The sequence below is a fragment of the Leiobunum rupestre genome, chromosome 4 (assembly GCF_980474605.1).
Source record: "Leiobunum rupestre chromosome 4, qqLeiRupe1.1.hap1, whole genome shotgun sequence".
Taxonomy (NCBI): domain Eukaryota; kingdom Metazoa; phylum Arthropoda; class Arachnida; order Opiliones; family Sclerosomatidae; genus Leiobunum; species Leiobunum rupestre.
The window spans coordinates 44,101,662-44,123,180 of NC_143387.1; the positions used below are offsets into that span (position 1 = coordinate 44,101,662).

Below are 21,519 nucleotides of genomic sequence, written 5' to 3' on the forward strand. Positions count from 1 at the left end.
TACGGTTAATATACGATCGATAGAGATTTCAGAGTAAACATTTTCTTTACCTGTTATTTTCGGCACCTTGCACAACCAAGGCGGTTCTTTCTTCTTCAAGTTCCGGTTTCTCCTTCGCTACCACAATACCTAACAGTTGGTCTTGAAGACCTTCGGACGTAATCATAAAATTAACGAGGGTTACTTTAACCGTGATTTCTGGAAGATAATGCGGATTGCGAAGCTTGGTCGTTATATAAAACCGGAAACTGGCCGAATATTCGATGGAAGAATCGCCGAGCTTAATACAAATCGCTCCTCCTTGTCGGAATGTTTGCTTCGATAGAAGAGGCTCTAAAACTTGGTCAATTTCTTCTCCAATATTTTCTAATAGCACCTGCGAATACATACCCTGGTATTAAATGCAAGCAGTTAACCTTTGAAATTGATAGCTTACGGGATATCCAAATTGAATACAATTTTCTAAAGTTCGAACAAAATCGCTATCGGACAATTTGATCACGTGAAGGTTGTTATCTCGCTCCATGTTCTTAATCCACTTATTGGCTTGTCCCTGAGGATCTATCATTAATGGCCACCGTCTCGCGTTGCTGCAGATAAATACCATTTTACTTTTTATTATTAGGTGTATATTTCGAGGGTAATTAAACTAACGTTATGATAATTCCGTTATCAATTGAAAATGAATCCGTGGGTAAACCAGACACATTCCACGCTTGTATCGTGATGGCGTCTCCTAACGTTTCGGTCAAACTAAAGTTTCGCGAGTGTGGGACATTTTGATTTTCACATATTTTTATCCATTCGAGGATTTGTTCCTAAAATAAGTACTGTAAGTTGGATTTTATTTTACTAAAGCAACCACTATAAGCTAAAACCAACTTCTCTGAAAGAGGATGTAAACGCCCCCAAATAAGCCACAGTAGCGGATGCGACCAGGATATCTCCAGTTAGATGGTTATAAAGTTCTTCCAGCCATTGAGTATTGTACGTCCAACGTTCCCGTTCTCCACCCAGACCCCCAATCAGTTGTTCCGCTCGTTCGAGCTTTCGAGAACACAACTCGACCTCGTTTTCCAATTCTGAAAATGAATCGTCAGTTGTTCTGTGATTGAAGGTCAATTATAGCATTCAAATGGTACCAATCTTCTTTCTCTTGTTCGCTTCCAGAGTTTCTTGGAGTGCAGCTAGTTTGGCTTGAACTTCTTGTAACGTGGCTCGTTTGGCTTCGAGCTCTTCCATGGCCGTTGCTAGTTCTCCTTCAGCTTTTGCCAGCGCTTCCTTTTTCGGCGCGACGATTTTAGCTACCCTGTTTTTAAGGTTAGTAGTTTATGCCTCATTGTTTGTCTCGTCTTTTTATATATCAGTAATTATTACAAAAACCACTCTATTACCTGTCATACGCTACCATGGCAACTACCCATTTGCATAAACCTTCTGCGGCTGTTGAAGCAGTTTTAATTTTGTCAGGATCGAAATCGGGGTTAGATGTGTATTTCTCTTTTATGACTTTCATGGATTTAACTGGTATATTATCCTGCAATTTTTTTAGCAATTAAAATAATATAATGAAAGTCTTGATATCTTCTTTTGTCCCAACCAGTCGATTACTGTAAATATTCCTCTCATACCTTATCGTAATTTGTCAAACTTTCCAAAAACTTCATTTCTCCTAGAAGTCGTTTAGATGGTCCCCAAAAATCGTCCATCATTTTGCCTTCATTGAATGTTAAAATTATTTAATTTTTTAGAAGCTATGGTTTTTTTCTTGATATGGGTAAATATTCTAACCGGTTCCGCTTGGATCTGGTATTCGGTCAGCTTTCAGTCCTTTCAAAATACAAATAGCTTCCATTACGAGCTTCACTCCGGATGGCGGGTTTTTCATTGTTTTCATTATAGTAATGTCCTGTAAAGAAGCCCACAAAATAAATAATACCAAATCGAATTATGCGAATTATTGTGATTGATCTATACAGCTGGAGTAAGTGTGTTAAGGGCTGTGAGTGCCGCATTCAATATTGGGATTGCTTCACTCAAGTCCGCGTCGCAGTCGTCCTTAATCGCTTGCGCTTCTCGAGCCTGATAATTGGCTATCTCTTCGTCCGCTTTAACGATTCGTTCAACCTCCGCCACTTCAAGCGACTCTTTTTGCACCTCTGCCATGATTATGTTCACTTGCTTACTAGCTTCTACCAACTGTGGCTGGAGTTGAGTGAGCTCTTGCTGCATCAGCGTCACTTGGCTAGCAGCGTGAGCCAGTTTGTCCAGTCCAACTTCGTAACGCTTACGTAGTTTGACTGTTTCTCTGTTGGAATGGTTTAATATGTATGTACACGAGTATTAAAGAGGTTGGTGAAATGTTGAACATACCCTCTTTTCTTGGCTAACAGGGTTTTGAATGTGGATATTAATTCTAAATAGGAAGTGGCGGTAACGTAATTGTGACGGTGGTACTTGGTTAGAAATCTTTCCGATAAATCTATCGAAGACGTGTGTATGAGTTTACACATATTTATGCATCCAACTCTTTCATCGGGCGTCAACTCGACGTCTTCCAGGAAACGACGCGCTACCGCGTCCAAAGCATCTTCGGGCCATGCCTACAAAAAGAAATTATGTTATTGCTAATTTTTATATCCCATAAAAGAATACCGAATGAATTAGTTATTCAACCACACACCTGAAACCAGTCAATCGTACAACAGTTTACGATTGACGGGAATTTTCGAAGTCGAACTCTGAATGCTTCCCCTATAGGACTCATTGCGAGAACGACGTGTAACTGCTCGCGAACTCTTTGTACAAACATGTTGAACAAAGCTACTGGAGATCCATCCGTCTGCAAATTTCTTTCTCGTTGCCTTTATTCCGATATGGATAAAACATGATTCAATTGAATTTCATTTGTCTCCAGTAAGTCTATACACCCCAAATAAATATAATCACACTTTTCCCCGTGGAAAAATATTGAAATCGATTCCAACTACAAGAAGTCGATTACATAATACTTTTCAGCAAAAGAGAAAAGTTGAGCTGCAGTACATTCTTCGCGGACAAAAACAAAACTGATGGTACCTGTCTAGTTGTCTCATTTTTTCGCAAATCTCTTGCTTTTCATCGGGAGCAAATAGACTCGGCACTTCTCCAGCATTGAGAAGATTATTAATATCTTCTAGAAATGATTCCTCTTTTATTTGTGTGTCTGTGAATAGAAACACTCCGTGCTGGTCTCCAGCCGTCGATCTGAGCAGAATATGCTTCAGATCGTCTCTCCACTCCATCGTAGTGTAGCTTTTACTGATCTCTACTTGAAACAATTCGTAATCGGCGATATGGGCTGCTAATCTGGACAACGATTGCCTGCCAGAGCCACCAACGCCAATCAACAACGCGTGTCCTCGAGGTTGTTTTAACACCCGAGAAATTCGACACAAATGTTCGATGGCAAATCTACGTAATTTAGAGTTGTTATTAATCTCGATATCATTACGGCGGAGCGTACCTCTATCGTATCAGCGATGTAGAAGTAGAGGCTTCTATTTCAACGGTTTTCGTTGAAATAGTTTAAAAACATTACCTGAACAATACTAGATTCATTGGTTTCTTCGAGACGTTATTATATTCTTCGAGGAATCCTTCGACAACTGTTTTCAAGTGCGCCAAATCGTGCACTTCCATATAATTTCTATTTTCCGATTTAGGATCAGCAAAATCGCAGTACATAAGAGATCGCATATCGTCCTCGCTAACTATACCGTCGCCGTTCGAATCAATGCTAGTTAGGAGCTGGTTCAGGTTAGTATTCATATTTATCTCAGACGCCTCTAAAACGCAATTATATAACCAGCTTCGGTCCTGATCATCGACAAGTCTATCGTAGAAAACTCTGTATATCTATTAAAGATAAGTACATTTATATACCGGTAATCCGGTCTCTGATACAATAACTATATGAGTTGAAACTAGTACCTCGTGTATCCACAACTTTTTCATTGATGTCATGTCTTCAACAGTCTCTGGCAGTGAAAGTAATAATCCTTGCATAACTCGAGAAAAGTCTCGAAGATTAAAAAGATAGTGAGATTTATCGGGCGTTGGCAGTAGATGTGCAACTGATTGTTTGTAAATCTGTAAAGTGGTTTCCACTAGCTCATCCACTCCGGATTCAAAATCTTTACTAAAACCTCTGCAAGATATTTATCAAAATTAGCATCTACAACGTGCTAACGAACTTTAAGACAGTAGTACCTGCAATCATAATGCCAAGCTAAGACTCGACTGAAAATCGTTCTCATGGTGTCATCGCTAAATTCGTTGATAACAATGGTGTTAAAATGTCTTAGAAACCTGGGACTAACGAAATTTCTTCCACCTCCTTAAAAACAAGAAAAATATAATATCTCTTCTAGAGAACGTGTTAAGTGCCATGGATTAATAAAAGAATACTATGTCTGTTTCTCACTTCTACAACAACATTATCTCAATTCATCTAATAAAGATAGAATTAGAAAGCAACTGTAATAACGGGCTTTTCTTTAGCTTCTTTTATTTGTCTAAGGCGATGTAAATAGGAATACGAACCTGCGGGTGCCATAGCCGCGATTAGTTGCAAATCAACTAATTGCATCGGGGTTACCTCCTTGCGGTCATACCACGTTCCATGATCTAACCATTGTCTCAAAAGCTCAATTGGTGGTTGCGCGCCATATTTCCCACACTGTGGCATATTTAGGTCATCGACAAAAACTACGAATTTTTTTCCTACTTGAGGACCAAATACCCCTTTTCTTCGTTTGTCTAACTTCGCCATTATAATATCCTGGGTAATACTGGCGCTCGTTTGAGCCGAGAAATTTATAATTAGAGGTTTGAATACTTCGTTATTAATTTTTGTCAATAGAAAATCCTGAAATTATTTTTAGAATTAACCAAAACGCCGTAGAATCCGATCAGTAAAGTTTTGCTTCCAAATTTACTTTGATAATAATTAAGAGTATTAATGTACTGACTATTAAGTACAAATTATCTTTTATAATTTTTAACTCCCTAGCAAAAATTAACTTTAAGTTCTTATCAAATTAGCTAACCAATAATTTGAATTTTTAGCAAAAACGTATAAAAAGGGCGATTTTTACGGGGAGACTTCTAGTCTTATAAATATAAAACTCTATATAGACTTACAAAATTCATTATTTTCGTAACATCGCATCTATATCCTTTCGAAGTTACAGTATTTCAATTTGGAAGTAACACTTGTTCAAATGTATTAATTTAATTTTTTAAAGTGCAAGTAAAATGCGATGAGTACTTTGGACGTAACTTAATTTGTTGCTTCAAGTACTAAGACGTGGTGAGCTAAATCCCTTATACCTTCTCAGACGAGTCTCATAAAACCAGGTTTCGACTTGGTTATGTTAAATACAGTTTATTTTCCATATCTGTATATATACCGTATTATAAGCCTCAACTGTAACATTAATGGTAATATAAATCGTTGCTCACCCACTGAAGTGCTTGAAATAAAAAGTAAGTGTACGTCAAAGTATGAGTCGTTCGTAAGGTTTGTGATTACCGTAATGTAGACAGATTTTCCAGTACCAGTGGGTCCAACGAATAAGGTAGGTTTTTGATTGGAGACCAATAACGACATAAGGGCTGTATATCGCGCCGTGTCTACTGTGGGTATAATAACCTGGTGAGGTTGTAAATCTCTGGAAATAGCAGGGGACTCGGCAATCTCGTCCTTCCATAACACCCACTGCGCCTTAACCCCATCCTTTAATTCCGGAACGGGAAATTTTATTTCCTTGTTTTCGACAATGGTCGAATTTGAATCTTTTACCTTCCTTCTAAAAACGAAGTCATACACCGATCCCGTTGAGGGCAATGGATACGTGAGGCTCGTACTTAAAGATGTTGATGTTTTCATTTCCAAAAACTCTCTCGACTTTGAACTCAGTTTATTCTGAAAATATATGTATTGGTTTGTAATATTTTAGATTGAAAAGGCACTATATTCATATGGTTTGGGTAATATTTTTCCAGCTTAAACGACATCCGATCTCATATATTTTTATGAAAATTTATTTCTAGGGTTACTAGGGAACTAAAAATAATACCTTGATATTATAATCTATTTAATTAAATGACGGGAAATCCAAATAAAAATATAAAAATCCTATTAAAAATTCGGTTTTTTGAGAAGTCAAAGGTCAATCATTTGAAACCCTTCTATCTAATAGAAAATAATAACATGGAACATTTATTGCGTGCCTCTCTTTTTTACAAAATGAATTAAGTCGCGTGTCTCTACTCCAAGCCGTTCAAAACAACGACTTTAGGATCCTAATAGTATATACTGTAGCTCGAAAAAAGGTATGATTACTAAATAGCCCTAGTCGCTAGATCCAATCTTTGAGAAAAATCGCGGGGGACACTTGCATAAATCTGTCATGGAATTTCCCAATTTACAAAGTTAGATATTTAGAGCACTGAAAGCATTCTCATTATACGGACTTTCACAATGCATTTGCCCTGAAAATATTCTATTGACTATTTGACATTATTTGTTCCGAACTTGCAATTCAATTTGTAATTTTAAATCTGCAACGATGATACGACCTTGGATTAATTAACGCAATAGGGATATTCCTGTTTCGCTGAAATTCCCTTCGCTGGCGAAAAATCCGGTGCTAATGAAGCTCTATCGGGAAAGACAGGCGTGACAATGTCTGCGCATGCGCAAAAAACAGGGCACACTTTTTTCTACGTAAATTACGCCACCCGTTAATATATCTACTTTCAAATTAGACGCCAAAACTAGTTCGAAAAATAAACTGCAGGTGTCCGTACTTTCTGAATATATTTGTGCTCCGTTTTTCACGCTTGCGCAGATATAGCTTTGCATATTCTCGCAATAGCATAGGTGTCCAGGTTTTTTCTAAACCGGAATATCCCAATGCGTTAATTAATCCAAGATACGACGACCTTCAGGATTCAAAATACTCGAACCGAATACGATATCAAATTTATTTCACAAATGTGTACGAAGCGAATACTCGAAAATAAAACCCAAATAATGAACAATCGAATCACGTATACGCTTTCGTAAATTCGTATGGGTGCTGGTAAAGGTTTAAATCTATCTCATTAACGCAGATTTAGCTGGAATTTACAACAATAGTATACAGGGGCACGTTAATACTACTTGAGGTGATGACGAAATGGAAATTAGGACCTCACACTTGAGTATCGAACTCCTAAATGTTACAACAGCACCCCGTCTGGGCTCGAGTTGGCGAAAGGTTCGCCACACTCAAAAAGAGACTCTTCGTTAAGCCTCTGTTGAAGGATATTATCGTATTAGAACTAGATACGACTACGAAAAAGAAAAATTGGTTTAGAAAACATTGAGATACCCATGTTTACTCGTATGAATCAATCCTATGTAAATGCTACACCCTGTTTCGAAGACATTCAATAACTATCGTTGACACTTGAAACTCCTACTTGTCAATGTTATATGTTAAAGCCCCAAAACTAAATCATTTTATGTGTGGGTTCGTTACACTCTATAAGTCCGTCGAAAATATAAGGATTAAAAACTTTTATTTGTATGTCTAGATCTCACCCTCCCTCGTGGCGAAAATAAAGGGGTGGACATGCCACAATGTTTTTTACACCTCATAGCGTAAAAGTAGTTTTTGACAGCTTTGGACCAATTAATCTCAAAAGTTAATAGTCGATAATTCGACAGCGTTGCATTCGTTTTTGACCGAATCTTGGGAAATCCTTCGATTCGGTTCTCAATTCCGCTTTGATACGCGATTCCAGCATTCGATTCATATTCCACTATTTCAAATTGTTAATTATTTGATTCGAGTTTCTTTTGACATTTTAGAAACGTTTATAAGTAGCATGCAGCTTTATCGTATGCAATAAAATTCTTACAAGTTCCACACCACGTTTTCGAAAGCTTATACTGCCTAATGAGTCAGTCAATATTACTATAGTGTCTAAAATCTATAATTTATCTGAAAACGTTAATCAAAATTAAACCTACCACCATTAGCTCTTTAAAGATTGAATCGAAAATTCGTTGACCGGCGTGTATGATTGTTGCTCCTAATGACCAAACAGCCGAGAATAGGAAGAAACACTATGAAATATGTATAGCGCTTCTTAGTTAAAATTGGTCGTCAAGGAAGAGCGTCATCTTTAAACTTTACCTCCAACCAAACTTGCAGGACGTCACTGCTCACTCCTTTCAATATTTTGGGGTCATTTATTTCACTGAACATGCATTCAATTAGGTTCATCAAGGATTTCACGCGGTTTGTTGTCGACGTGGAGGACAATTCCTAAATTGTTTTAAATATAAAAATGAAAAATGGCATTAAAAGTAATGTGTACTATCTAGACTAAAGCTTAGTTTATTGCAATAATGGTATGGATTGCTACGGATATTTTGAGAAAATATATTTACCCAATTTGGATTTTGCTCTACAAGCAATAGGAGCGGAGGTACAAAATGATTAAACAGATCAGTGAAACGTTTCTTGTGGTTCTTATTAATCGCGGGAGGCAATGTATTTAGCCAAGACGAAAATAGTGGTTGCCATCCAAGAGCTGTTGGTTCCATGTATATCATTCCACACCTGGAGACCTATAATATAATTTAAATGCTATGTACCGCGTATTCAATGTTGGGAGTGGGGCAAAATTGATAAACTAACAGTGGCTGGAGAGGCTGCTTCGAGATCCATCGTTTCGAAAATCAGGTTGGTCGATGGCGACAGTTGTATTATTTCGCCGCTCATTAAACAGAGCTTCTTATTGTCATCAAGTACGGTGTTCATGTTTTCAATCCATTCAGCGTCAACAGGGCCATCGAATACCAGCCACTTATGATCCGGACTCTATATTAAGCCAATGTGTTTTATACCGTATTTACGTCGACTCCCGTAGTAACGCGAAAATAGTTATTGCTGGGTTTCCCCTTGGACCGGCCCATTCTTCCTCATAACTATCCGATGTAGTGTAAGTTTGTAGAAAACATTAGGATCATCCTGAAGTTGAAATGCGTATTCGAACAGAACCATGGAACAAGGGCTAGTGGCAGCGCAGGCTAGTCCAAGAGGCAACGCAGCACCCTGTATAATACGCTACCTTCGATGTGGCAAATTGTCTGTAGCTGACGGCCAAAACACCATCTGACCAGTCGTGTGAAACTGGGTCAAACTGCCCGTATAGTTGACCCAAGCTTATTGCTTTTGGGTTCATAACTGATATTTGAACTTTTTGTTCGTTCATGAGACCCTGGATAAAAGATATATCAACATATCACTATGCACTTGGTATAGGAGAGCGTTTTTCGCGGATAAACACCAACTTGTTTGTTAAGGTCTCCTAACGCAGCAGCTAGTACCCTATAGGCACTCGTTTTGCCTCCAAAAGAACGGCCAACTATCATAAACCCGTGACGAACACTCAGCATCTCGTAAATTTGTTGTGTCTTTTCCAGAAACGCTGGAGTACATTGTATATTCATATTTTTGCAATTAACTTCAATGGCTTTATTTAATAATTCGTAACCGGGCGCGGGTAATTTAATACCGGGAAACAAATCCGATGTTATACTCTGTGAACAAAAAACACGGTGCTAAATTTCGTGTCTTCGCTCCAAATGAATCCAAAATATAGAAAACACGAACCATGAAGAGGGGTAGATCGTGGGACAAGAATTTTGGCAAGTTCACATCTTTAATTGATCTTAGAATTAGAATATCTTCGGCTTCGTTTGGGTACCTTAACTGAAATAGGAATCTATCATTATTTTATATCATTTCATTTCACACCCGCTTTGTTAATTAATGGCATTAAGAAGTCGTTTTCGTATTAGCTATCTGAATATTATTACTATTATTTTATTATTTCAGAAATTGCTATTTCTCTTTGGCCAACTATGTTTCTTTAGGAATGTTAGGATAATTGATAACCGTTGCTGAGAAGACATATTCACCTTCAAACTTCCAGCCGCTGTTAGGACGCTTTTGACGGCTCTCATGCCGTAATCGTAGTGACTTTGCGAGGACAGCTGTTCAGAGCAAAGTTTATAGGTAGCCACAATTTTCACGGCCAATTTTCTAGCGTTTACGAAACCAAATGAATAAAGTACAATTTCGGCTATCATGGCGTAATCTGGAACCATCATGGCCACTGACCGAAATAGCGCCTGAGAAGATAAAAATGATTTACGGTACATAACCTAAAAATACTCTATTTATTTTTTTCATATAACCTTGAGATTATCCGGCAACTCCGATCGCCCGGCATATCCGGGATTCATTGTGACGAATACGGAGCAAGTGGGGTCCAACTTAATTTCTGTGCCCTCAAACAGGGTGGTTTTGTTTCCAGCGTTAATGGCTCTTTGAATGGTCAGAATTTGCTGAGCTACCACCGACAAAACTTCCAAGTCTATACGGTTGAATTCGTCGAAGCAAGACCAAGCCCCGCAAGATGCCAGACCCTATAAAAAATCGTTAAAATGAGAGTTCACTACGTCATTTTCAATTCCCGTAATATTTCTTGGTACCTTAAAGAATTTTCCCAGAGCTATATAATCTAGCCCATCGGAACAGTTAAATACTACGCATTGCTTGGCGACAGCTTTAGCCAAGTCCTTAGTGGTCTCGGTTTTTCCAGTCCCCGCTGGACCTTCGGGAGCGCCTCCGAGATGCAAATGTAGAGCGCCGAAGAGGGTTCGGTAACAGCGGTCTGTCAACGGAGTAATGACTAACCGAGTGGTGTTTCCAAGATATTCGTAACCATAATTCAGAGAGCAATGAATCATTCTGGTCACAACACAGCCTTCCTAAATTTCTCGTATTTGTAATTTTTTTCTTAAAAATCGAACGAATAAAATGATTGTATGATACCTCCCAGTAATAACGTAGCTGACTCAACCACGAAAAATCATTTTCCGAAGTGACGCCCTTCTCAATCAACGTTTGCACTACATCTCGGGCATGAACGTCGAGTACAACCAACGCTCCCAACGTAATACGGTTTTGAGTGGACAAGGGACCCCGAACTAGTTCAACGATGTCTTCTATTTGTTTCGTACATTTTTCCGCGAATGATTCTAACGCCTGGTGAATTGTTATAATTTCAGTAATTTAAAAATGATAAATGTATCTGCAGTGCGAATTTTAATAAGGTTATGTGCAACGTTTGATATGGGGTTGTGCATATTGGAGTACTTTTTTCCCATGTCTTATTGCTTCGTGGACCTCCGCGGTCCAAAAAATTTGAGAAACGCAGAGAACAACTTGACCTGGCCAGTTGTTTACCCATTCGGGTCTTTTTTTCAGAGGATACTCCAGAACAGCTTCATTGGTAACCTGGATAAAAAGGTTGTACTAGAGCCACTTACAAGAATATAACATTATTCAAGTTTACTTTGTGAATACTGTTTTTCATAGAGTCTTCCAAATCCGAAAGCCACATTTCTACTTGTCCTTTAGAGTCTGACGTTTTAATGATATCAATTAGTTCAATCTCTTCGTTTTCGCTGCTACGCATATGAGTTATTTCGAGTTTGTCGTTGAACTCAAGTTCGGCTATTCCTTCGAAACATTTCTTCAAGTGCGGCTGAACTCTACCATAATTATTTCAATTATTCCCAGCACCTGGAAGAACATTCAGCTATCACATTACTTTTTGGGATCTTTGGTTTCGGACAATATTTCCAAAAGCTCTTCGTTGGACAAGAAAAAGAATCTTGGAAAATACAATCGCTTCTTTTCCAAGTAATCATTCAGACCCTGAGAGTCAATTGTTGCGTTAGACGTTTTTTTCTTGCATTTAAATTTTCTCGGTTGTACCTTTAGGATAAGCTCTAACATTTCGTTTGATTTCTTCAGTTTTTCAAGTAGTTTCTCTATTTCTATAACTATCATTACGTGCTTGTCTTGGTTGACAACTTTCATGATATCCCTCCAATTTTTATCCACAGTTGTAAATCGTCTACGTAGTGTATGAAATAAAACATTTGTTAACCTCGGGGTTCATATTATAAGAGAAATTTACTGGTTTTTACACAATCCAAAAGGATTTGTGTGTATTAGTTTAACGTATGGTGTCCGCCGCCGCCAGTGTTCGCACGATTTCTCGCGGGGCGGTAGAGGGACAAAGACACTTGATACGTCAATCGATTGCAAATATCATATCCTCACCGGCATTGCTAACATTTGTGATATCGGGGCCCCGGAAGTGGGGCATTTGCCCATTTTAGTAATTGTTGGAAATTTTATTTCAGGCGATTTTCGACTTGAAATGTACATAACTTTTTTTAAATTAAATCCGACATTGTTATAAATTATATTTTTAGTTAGTACTGATTATTTTTTAACTACGTTTTTGGTTGCATTAACAAATTTTAATTTTAAGTGAGATTTCTGACCAATTAGCGGGACCCAACCAACCCGCGTACGAGCTATTGTGATATTTGGATGTCGTACCAATTGACTTAGGCGTCATCTAACACCAAACAAATTTGTTCACGTTTCGCTACCTTATTTCCAAAACCAAGTAACTCGAAAAATTCGTGTTGTCTAAAAATTAATTTAAATTTACGATAAAATTCCTCTTGGGTTTGTTAAGTTAAAGTTGTTCAAATTTAAATTTAATATTTAAAATATAGTTAATACATCGGAGGGATTGTGTGTACTTAAATGTCCGTGACATCTTGTATTTTTAGGGGGCGTTAGTGAAAAGATGGACACATATTTTCGCTTACACGTTTAATCGCGATAATTTTTCGTGTCGTATGTGTTTCAGTGTTTATACATTTATATATAAACACATAAAGGCAGTGGTGACGCTAAGGTCGGTATCACACAAAGCTGTAGCTCAAGGGTGTCATTGCATGGACCTACTTGTATACCGTTTTTATCCTTAATTGGAATATCAAGTGAAGGGAGTGAATTTCTTTACTAGATTCAGGCCCATAACCAGCCACCAAAACTCGGGGTCACTCAAATATTTTTTGTGGGGCGCCAATGCCGTGATACTAAAAATCGTAATTTTTAACTCCCACTCCTGAAATTAGTAAATATACCGAAATTGGCTTTATTTTGTTACTTTTAAATTCGTTGAAAACATAATATTTTATTAAAAATACAGGTAACCGATGTTATATGGTATTAATTCGTAGTTGAGAAATACATATTTTTTTGGGTCGGTCGGGTCGGGGATGCTCAAGTATTCATTTTGGGGTGCTGAGTATCCCCTGGCGCCCCACCATATACGGTCCTGACAAGATTTTGATTCAGTAGCTACATATAGCAGATTCAACCTCGTCATTTTATTCTCATTTATTCTGAAGGTGCTGCCACTCCCTATGAAGATGACACCCGGCACAGTTCACAGTCACCTCACCCCATAGCGACGCTACTGCGTAAAGCCAATTATTCTTCTGCTTATGATAACGAAAAGCTTGCCTTCCTTCCTCTGGCATCTGCGCCATAATGTCCGGCGATGCAAAAATAGGTTCTAGATAAAGCCACATGGATTGAACTTTTAGCCATTCATCAATAATCTCTTGCAATAGTAGAAGTTTTCGTTCCCACTCTCTAAAATGTTGAGGTAACCATATTGAAAAGGAATTACGGTATTGAGTTTTAGCGTAATCCCTACTTGACTTGTTTCTCAAATGGTTTTATGAACGGAGATCCTCTCATAGTTTGCGTCTTTACGATATGATCGTCCAACAGGACTTGAATATCGTCAACGGATGACAGTATGAAGGTACCACTTTCGGAGTAACTAGCTGGTGCGATCTCCACCTTTTTATCACGTGATGTAAAATATTAGTTCAATCTGTTTTAAAAGCCCGGAAGCATATTCGTGATTTAATAACCTCGTCCCATTCGTGGACCATTTTATCCATCGTCTTTTCAAAGCTATGTTCCTTGCTCGCTGATTCGCTAATGAGTTCGAATTGCGGGATATAGTCTTCTAAATTTAAATCGAGTATTTTTGCGAAATTCGTTGATGAGTTGGGTCGGAGTGGGAAACCAATTACATCAGATATTTGTTCCCAATGCCTGTCCCTAAGACCAGGGTTGCATAGTGTTTGGATCAACGGTAAATGCTCCTTGAACATTTCTATTTTTCTTTTTATCTTCAAATAAATTAATTATACTGTTAAATAAAAATATCTCGAGTTTCTCATAATTAAATATCGCGATGTTGTACAGTTCCATGAAGATAAGAGTATTCAATTTTGTTCATCGGACAACCGCATGCCAACAGGAGACGTCATTGATAAAATATATAAAGGGATCGTTTCTGGCCCTTTGGTTTATCGGTAAAATTGAAAAGTCGCTGATAAAATGTTTATTATTATGTTAATTTTAGTTGACTACCACACGTCTTCCAGCACCCATTTAGTTTCACAATTTCACACCATGGGTTAAGGGCGGAGGTTCAATTATATTTTAGCTGTTAACCAATGGGGCTTCGTGTGCTTCAATTTGCGCGACGTATCGCGTTCGCTATACGACAAAATGGCAGTTGAATATTCCTAACTTGAGGAACTACATTTATTAGAAGGACCTCTCATAACCTTGAAAACTACGTTACCTTTTGCGCAATTCGATTTGGTGCCGGTATATCTGAGAATATCTTTTCCAATTTATAAATTGTCCTCCAGAAATTACCAACTTCGTTTTCCACAAGATCTGGGTTAACTGCTTCCAACGGACCTTCTAGCCACGAACTGAAGAAATAAAAGTTAATTTATCCATCAGTTGTTTATTACCAATTTATCCGTGTGTTGTTTACAACCAATTTTACTAACCTATGTTTCATCGAAAAGTCTACAGCAGTCTGATATAGTTTCAAATATGGGTTCATTTTATTGATCAACTGATTTCTGAGAGAATATTGGCTGGTGTCCCAACCAAACATTTCTTCTTCTGAATTTATTTTATCCATTGTTACGGCAGCATCAGACAATCTTTGTTCGATTAGTTTCGCCGTTTTCAAATACTTTGTAACTTCTTCTACTTGCCCTAATTTTTCTAGACCTTGAATATCCAACGCGCAGTTATCTAATTCTTCATAAAGCCGTTTCCTAGCTTCCTACGAATTTTGTGGACTTTACTACGTGTACATGTACGTAAATATTATTAAAGATGGTCGACTCACTTTTAGAGCGTCTTGAAATTCAACTTCTTTATGAGCGCACATGGCTTGATGTTTCGCCAAGACATCGGACATATCCTCGTGCCAATGAAATGTATCTGCGTTCAGTTCAATTTCTTCTTCCGTGAGCTTACGTTTCTCGGCTAAGCACACCAGATGTTTGCAAGCGACTCTCAGTTCTTCTTCAAGTCGGGCTAGCTGCGTGTTTTGAGCAGTTTTCACAAATGCCTTTAATGAAATTCGTTCTTGACATCGACCAAAATCAACAGGCTTTGATAAATAAAACAGAAAATTAAACCTTGGAGTCCATCAGTTCTTTAGTACTTGAAGGTACGGTTAGTGCCTTCGAAACTATAGCTTTGTACTGTTCACAAAGACTAAAAACATAAATAAAATTAAGCAATAGTTAGGCATGTGTTGGTATTACCTTTCTAATGTTACCTTTTCATTTCGTTGTTAAACATAAGTCCCATACATTGCAACACGTCGGTTATGATAAGTGCTACGTGATTTGCTAGTGTATCTAAAAGCTCGATACAACTGAGTTTCATGACTCCTAACTCTACCACTCTTCCAGAGCTGTAGAGAAGTTTAGATTTCAATGTTTCTTTTCGTTTCATAAATTCGAGTAAATCTTGGAAGGTTGGTTCATTTCTGATAAATTCTGTAGCCATATTTTTTGCCTTAATGATCAAACCAGCTTAAATTATTAATATTATAATTTTTGTTTAATCAATACCATCCAATAAAAATGCTGTAAATATTTTTTAATTAAAAAAGAACGAAAATTCAAGCTTCATTTTGAAAGGTGGTATTGCTCAGCTCTGGGATTACTCACGTCGCCATTTAATAAAAATATGTATTTATTGAATTCGAGTGTGTATTTTTCCGCTTTATTCCATTCCTCTATAATAACTAGCTTTATATTTTGTTTAATTTTCTCCAGAATCTCGGGCAAAACAGTCGGTTGAAGAACAATTCTAATTTCTTGAGCATTATTTTCCTGAAAAATTCCAAATAGATTGATTAAAATGATTGTTATTCGAAAATAGCACGGGTTACAATGCAGCTTATAAAATACGATTATTATTTTGTCATAATTATATAATAATTTTCATATTATTATATTGTTATATTATAATTTTTAAATGTTGAGCGTAGGTTCTTACCATGCTATTGATAATCATTGACTTGGCCGATGGTAAGTTCGAAACTGATTCAACGATGTCGTTGGTAACTTCGAGTATAATCTCTTCGAAAAGTGATAATTCGGGATTGACATGGATATTACTATCCCTGACTGAGAGGAAAACTTCGAACATTGACCTCTTTTCGCGAGAAAGTTTAAACCATTTTGATCATTCAAGCTTCTAGCGCCACCAAATACTTTATTCAAATATCGTTCTTACTTTTTTCAAAAGCAAGAGATTTTCGTACATTTTGAGGCTAGTTAGACAAGCGGTCTGAAGCCGTAGCGTGAGGAACGCGTCTATGTAATCCAAATAGACGACCATCTGGTGGATTCTGGTGGGACCAGGAATTCGGTTGAGCCTGATGCCTTTCAGAATCGATTCCTTGACTATTTCCATCCATTTTCTGAGCAGAGTATTGTGAGAGACCGCAATCTGCTTCTTAATATCGGTCAGGAAGATTTTCAACGAAAAGGACGTTGCGGAGTCGGCGAAGTGCTCCATCTCGAAGAAGTTAAACGATGAAAAATGCTTTTCCCAAACTCCCATTAAGTGGTGCAGGAAAGGATTTACTAGATGATCGAAACTTTGGAAAGCCTTTTTGCTGGCGGTAATTCCCTTGCGCCAAGATTTTGGGACGGGCAGCAGGCGAGGTTGATTGGAAGCCAATGTGGACGGATGGTTATCCGGGTTGTAATACGGGTTGTTGAGAGCCAAATCCACTTGATATAAGGACGTATATATAAATATGAAATGAGACACTCGGACAATTTGAATAATTCAGTACAAATTTTGAGTAAGAATTTCAAAACCTTTAGGTTTTCTCCCGAATCTCTTAGAAACTCGGGAAATAACTCTAATTTTGCCATTCCAAAGAAGTTAATGTTTTGGTTGGTAACCGCTTACAAAATATAGAAGAGAAATAGTTACTAGATCGAGTTATCGTCTGACTTAGAGAGCTACATTTGAAGCAGAGACGCTGCCATTCTTTCTGGCAAAATTAGCATTTTTATTCCATTTCCGCTCAATTCCATTTTACCAAAGTTTTCTCATTCCCATCCATTCAAGATGTTCCCATTCACGAAACAAAAAATTTCAACCATTATGGTAAGGATTTGTTTAATGTTTATGAATTGTAAAAGAAAAACTCAAGACCTAGGCCACTGTCAATAAAGTTTCGTTTCGGTTAACAACAGTTAAATTAAGAAAATGATTTCATTAAATACTGAATAGTTTCTATTTGAAAACTAGCCCATATGCTATACAAATTTAAAAAAAAAAACAAAAACAAAAAAAACGAAATCATCAGCGTTTTTGAATTAAAAAAAGAACGTAATTTTCTCGGAGCGCTGTGGGCTGGTCCGGATTTTTACTTTTGTACCCCAGCAACTATTTTCCTTTCACCGCCACTGGTTAACTATAGACTATGGAAGGTTCTTCCTTAGTATATGGGTTAGCCATGGCCAAAGATCGAACAAGGGTCCGAAAACTCCTTCGGGCCGAGGCCGAAGGTTAAAAATGTTCGGCTCGGCACCGAGGCCAAGGACGAAGCAAAAGTTGAACATAGGGTCGCAAAATCGTGTGCATAAATAAATAAATCTTCCAAATAAATAAATAAAAAGAATACCAAACAAAATATAGATTTATTAGGAGCTCGACCAAGTTTATTTTATTTATCGAATAAAAACACATTTGTTAGAAGAAAACTTAAAACACAAAGTTAATAAATAGCCCTTAATAGAAACCAAGGAGTATGCGCAGGAAAATAAAATTTCACTATTCAAATTAAGGCAATATTCATGTTTTTAATAAGCGCGTATGATCCTCGGTTCCTAATTGGCTACATTTAGAAGACCATCGGGCCGAGGCCGAGGCTGAGGCCAAGGAGCAGTTCGATCCTTTCCACTGACTTAGAAGAGTTCGTAAACTCAAAATTACTATTTTCATCCCAATATTCAGATTCCCATCCATTCCATAGCAGGATTCCAGATTCCCGCGGTAACCGGAGTAAATAGTACAAAGTCACATTAAAGTGACGTTCCACGCGGTTCTTAAAGACTATTAAGTTTATTTTGTAATACGTGTTAACCCATGTTTTAAAGCCGCCAGATAGAATACAAAGATTTATCGAAGCTATATTAATTTTGTTATTCCTCTTCTATATCATTCTATGGAAATTGTTGGACAGCTTGAGAGATTTCATTATAACTTTTTATCCCTCAACAACTTTTATAGATTTTTATCAACAATTTCCCCATAATTAACTTCCCTCTTTTCAGAGAATTTAATTTAATTTTTATTATCGAAAATTACCCGTTGCCTTTTTGACGTGAAATAAGTAATCGTCCGAAACCTCTTTCATCATACGTGCAATTTCGGCTGACATGCCGCTCTGCGACGCAAAAACACAAAAGAGGGGAGCGCGTTTTACTTTCTGTATTCGTTAGAGCAGCGCTGGTGATCGATCATTCATACCTGTAACGCGTGAGAGATGAAATGTAATATATTCTCCTTCCAAGAGTGCTGCATCGGAGAGATCAATTCTGCCGATATTCCACAATGGATGTAGTAGTAGTAACGCTGCGTACAAAATCACTTTTTATCTTTTTTATGAAATTAAAAGCGAAGCTTATTGCTTCATTTGAGAAATGTTTTCGGTATCTAAAGCAAACGCGTCAAATTATGTCGATAGACGTTTTTGGTTGGTTTCGGTCAAAAATAGAGAATTCTATAGGTATTTTAGCTACAAATCTTTTTCTCCAAAATTCGGTTCTGTTTTTTAGATACTTTGTTTTGCTAAACCATGTTTAATAGCGAGTTTATCTCAATTTTATTGGTTGAAGATTTCGGTCTGACGGAGCACTATAGCAGATTATTTTTTTGTGAGAAAACCGAAAATGACCGACCGTCTCGTGACTTTTCGTTTGTTCCGTCAAATGTAGGAGTACTAACTCTTATTTGGAAAACCTATACTACTAAATGGTCTCTTACCAGCTTATCCTTTTCATTCATGGTTAAGCTGCAATTCGATTCTTTGCCTTCGCAATTTCTGTCCGGCCTTTTTGATAAAAAAAATATTATATTTATTATTATTGTTAGTTCGTAAGACTTTTCCAACCTTAATATCTCGAGGATCTTCATTCTGAATTGTTCCTTTTCTTTGCGAATTGTCAAGTACGATTTTTTGGACTGTTCGGATTTCTTGGAATAAGACGAGTTTTTATGGGCCACCTTTCTCCTGTCGTTGAACAACCATGTCCCGTACGTTGATTTGGGTTCGCGTATCTCACTCGCTCGTGGTGGTGCCCCTGTTTGGTTATCTTTTCTCCGGGGAGCCGATGTGACCGATGGAGCCTCTATTCTCGGAAGCTCCGAGGAATATCGAGATTGTTTGAACGACGGAAAACGGCTTTCCATGTACTCTTCGGCCCTCCGCTTCAAGTCTGGATCCCTAGATCTTTGTTTCTAGCAGTTTAAGAGATCTTATTGATCACAGTCCTTTCGGAATATAGGTCAAATACACTATTGGAAAATACGTAAATAGTAAGCGACAACGTAGCTTACCAATCCTCGTACTAAGGTCTTTGGCCGAACACCTCCTACGACGCGTGGTCGAGTGTCGGTGTAGTTTCCAGGAGTAAACCTCAGTTTCGGTATCGAAAGGGACTCATCCGCTGGAGGTCCGAAGGATAAATTCAATCGAGATAGAGGTACCTAGATCATACATCAAAATACTTTTTAAACTGTTTTAGCAACATTTAGTAAGCGTTTTGCTATTACTTATGAACCTATTTTCAATACAAAGCAAATAGGTAGATGTATTTAATTGCAATACATATTATTGAGGAACACATTTTTCATTTTCAAATTATAAAAGACTGACATCTATGAATAAATATTTTCAACAACCACTTTGAAACTTAAAAGCTGACATAAATACAGGGGTTATTTTACGGCTGGGCACACTAGACACGCGCCTAGGGCCCCCAATTATTAAGGGCCCCATTCTGCTCATTCAAGGGGGAGGGGGGCTAAAGATATTTTTGGTAAGATCTTGAGAGGGGTGCAAATTGGCCCCATAATTACACTGCTCTTAGTGTCCTGAAGTGGTATAAACTCGCCTCTGTAAAAAATAAATGTCCAACAAACAAAAGCGTGTAGTATTCAACGGGTAACTCAAAAAGCCTCTCTGAACTGTTTTACGTTTTTCGATACTTGTGAAATTTAGATTCGTGAAAAATATGTTATCCAGGGTAAGTCAGCGTGTTTCGAATTTGACTTACCAGAACCTTGTCTTCTTTCATTTGCAATACGCGCCTATCTCCCGCGTAAGCCATTGTCAAATCCCAAGGACTACCGGTACATACCGGGATAGTGAAATTCAAGAATGAAACTGGAATGACTTTAAACGCGCAACAATGGCACGCGTATTGACTTTCGTAGCTTCCGCTGGGAACTTCTGCGCAGCAGCCCGCGATGAAAACACAGCGAGTTACCTTGGAAACGAGCAATGACAACGTTTTTACTACACTTGAGAGAATATTAGGGTCACTGCTAACCAACTTACCTTAACTCTAACTACGAAACTGTATCACACGCATTATTCCGTAAAATGAAATGTAGCTACAATAGCTGCAAAGGTTTGCCGAGTGGACTATATAGTTTGAAATTATGAACGGATTTACGTCGTTCTAATGAACACAATAATATAATGCTGAAATATGAGTTGCCATTTACCGAGTTTCGTTCTCTTTTATGAATGTAGCTATTCAATTTTATTACACGAGATAACGTGGCCGTAAGAAGTGATAGCGGTCGCCATACGTGGAAAATGTAGTTCAGCTTATTTTTCAATACATTCTGACTATAAAATAGAAATGGACTCGAAATTTCTTCAACTGTTTCAACGGAAACGTTTTGGAACACAATTCTAGTATAAATATGAAATAAAACATATCCGGGTTAAATTAAAAAGCTTAATTATTTTCACGTACATAAGCAAACGTAACATGACAGCTATCCACAACAAAAACACGCCTTCTCAACGTAGTGGAAATACGTAATTTTGGAGCGTTTTCGGAAGCTGAGAATGACAAACTCTCTACGGGGATAG

The 21,519-nt window shown here is 37.7% G+C and overlaps 1 protein-coding gene across 1 annotated transcript in view; it reads right to left on the bottom strand.

Annotated features, from left to right (window-relative positions):
- Positions 1 to 21,033, bottom strand: part of Dhc36C (Dynein heavy chain at 36C) — a 29,894-nt gene extending 8,861 nt beyond the window's left edge. The window contains exons 1-50 of the mRNA XM_090172278.1: positions 20,974 to 21,033; positions 20,690 to 20,902; positions 19,971 to 20,120; positions 19,525 to 19,871; positions 19,398 to 19,464; positions 18,882 to 18,986; positions 18,720 to 18,798; positions 16,626 to 17,128; positions 16,386 to 16,544; positions 16,055 to 16,219; positions 15,658 to 15,899; positions 15,515 to 15,593; positions 15,220 to 15,444; positions 14,870 to 15,153; positions 14,653 to 14,788; positions 13,928 to 14,191; positions 13,705 to 13,853; positions 13,509 to 13,640; positions 11,892 to 12,033; positions 11,725 to 11,831; positions 11,467 to 11,665; positions 11,268 to 11,408; positions 10,944 to 11,156; positions 10,601 to 10,879; positions 10,304 to 10,534; positions 10,025 to 10,237; positions 9,717 to 9,815; positions 9,395 to 9,643; positions 9,172 to 9,321; positions 8,739 to 8,921; positions 8,489 to 8,668; positions 8,232 to 8,363; positions 8,066 to 8,161; positions 5,576 to 5,968; positions 4,585 to 4,909; positions 4,252 to 4,378; positions 3,973 to 4,189; positions 3,581 to 3,897; positions 3,079 to 3,453; positions 2,684 to 2,864; positions 2,374 to 2,603; positions 1,978 to 2,308; positions 1,792 to 1,909; positions 1,632 to 1,717; positions 1,395 to 1,537; positions 1,143 to 1,309; positions 883 to 1,082; positions 655 to 818; positions 437 to 590; positions 51 to 376 (exon numbers count right to left, since the gene is read on the bottom strand). Of these exons, the coding sequence (XP_090028404.1) occupies positions 51 to 376; positions 437 to 590; positions 655 to 818; positions 883 to 1,082; positions 1,143 to 1,309; positions 1,395 to 1,537; positions 1,632 to 1,717; positions 1,792 to 1,909; positions 1,978 to 2,308; positions 2,374 to 2,603; positions 2,684 to 2,864; positions 3,079 to 3,453; positions 3,581 to 3,897; positions 3,973 to 4,189; positions 4,252 to 4,378; positions 4,585 to 4,909; positions 5,576 to 5,968; positions 8,066 to 8,161; positions 8,232 to 8,363; positions 8,489 to 8,668; positions 8,739 to 8,921; positions 9,172 to 9,321; positions 9,395 to 9,643; positions 9,717 to 9,815; positions 10,025 to 10,237; positions 10,304 to 10,534; positions 10,601 to 10,879; positions 10,944 to 11,156; positions 11,268 to 11,408; positions 11,467 to 11,665; positions 11,725 to 11,831; positions 11,892 to 12,033; positions 13,509 to 13,640; positions 13,705 to 13,853; positions 13,928 to 14,191; positions 14,653 to 14,788; positions 14,870 to 15,153; positions 15,220 to 15,444; positions 15,515 to 15,593; positions 15,658 to 15,899; positions 16,055 to 16,219; positions 16,386 to 16,544; positions 16,626 to 17,128; positions 18,720 to 18,798; positions 18,882 to 18,986; positions 19,398 to 19,464; positions 19,525 to 19,871; positions 19,971 to 20,120; positions 20,690 to 20,743 (9,608 nt within the window). The 5' untranslated portion in view covers positions 20,744 to 20,902; positions 20,974 to 21,033. The remainder of the gene's footprint in view (positions 1 to 50; positions 377 to 436; positions 591 to 654; positions 819 to 882; positions 1,083 to 1,142; positions 1,310 to 1,394; positions 1,538 to 1,631; positions 1,718 to 1,791; positions 1,910 to 1,977; positions 2,309 to 2,373; positions 2,604 to 2,683; positions 2,865 to 3,078; positions 3,454 to 3,580; positions 3,898 to 3,972; positions 4,190 to 4,251; positions 4,379 to 4,584; positions 4,910 to 5,575; positions 5,969 to 8,065; positions 8,162 to 8,231; positions 8,364 to 8,488; positions 8,669 to 8,738; positions 8,922 to 9,171; positions 9,322 to 9,394; positions 9,644 to 9,716; positions 9,816 to 10,024; positions 10,238 to 10,303; positions 10,535 to 10,600; positions 10,880 to 10,943; positions 11,157 to 11,267; positions 11,409 to 11,466; positions 11,666 to 11,724; positions 11,832 to 11,891; positions 12,034 to 13,508; positions 13,641 to 13,704; positions 13,854 to 13,927; positions 14,192 to 14,652; positions 14,789 to 14,869; positions 15,154 to 15,219; positions 15,445 to 15,514; positions 15,594 to 15,657; positions 15,900 to 16,054; positions 16,220 to 16,385; positions 16,545 to 16,625; positions 17,129 to 18,719; positions 18,799 to 18,881; positions 18,987 to 19,397; positions 19,465 to 19,524; positions 19,872 to 19,970; positions 20,121 to 20,689; positions 20,903 to 20,973) is intronic.
- Between the last annotated feature and the right edge of the window lie 486 nt (positions 21,034 to 21,519).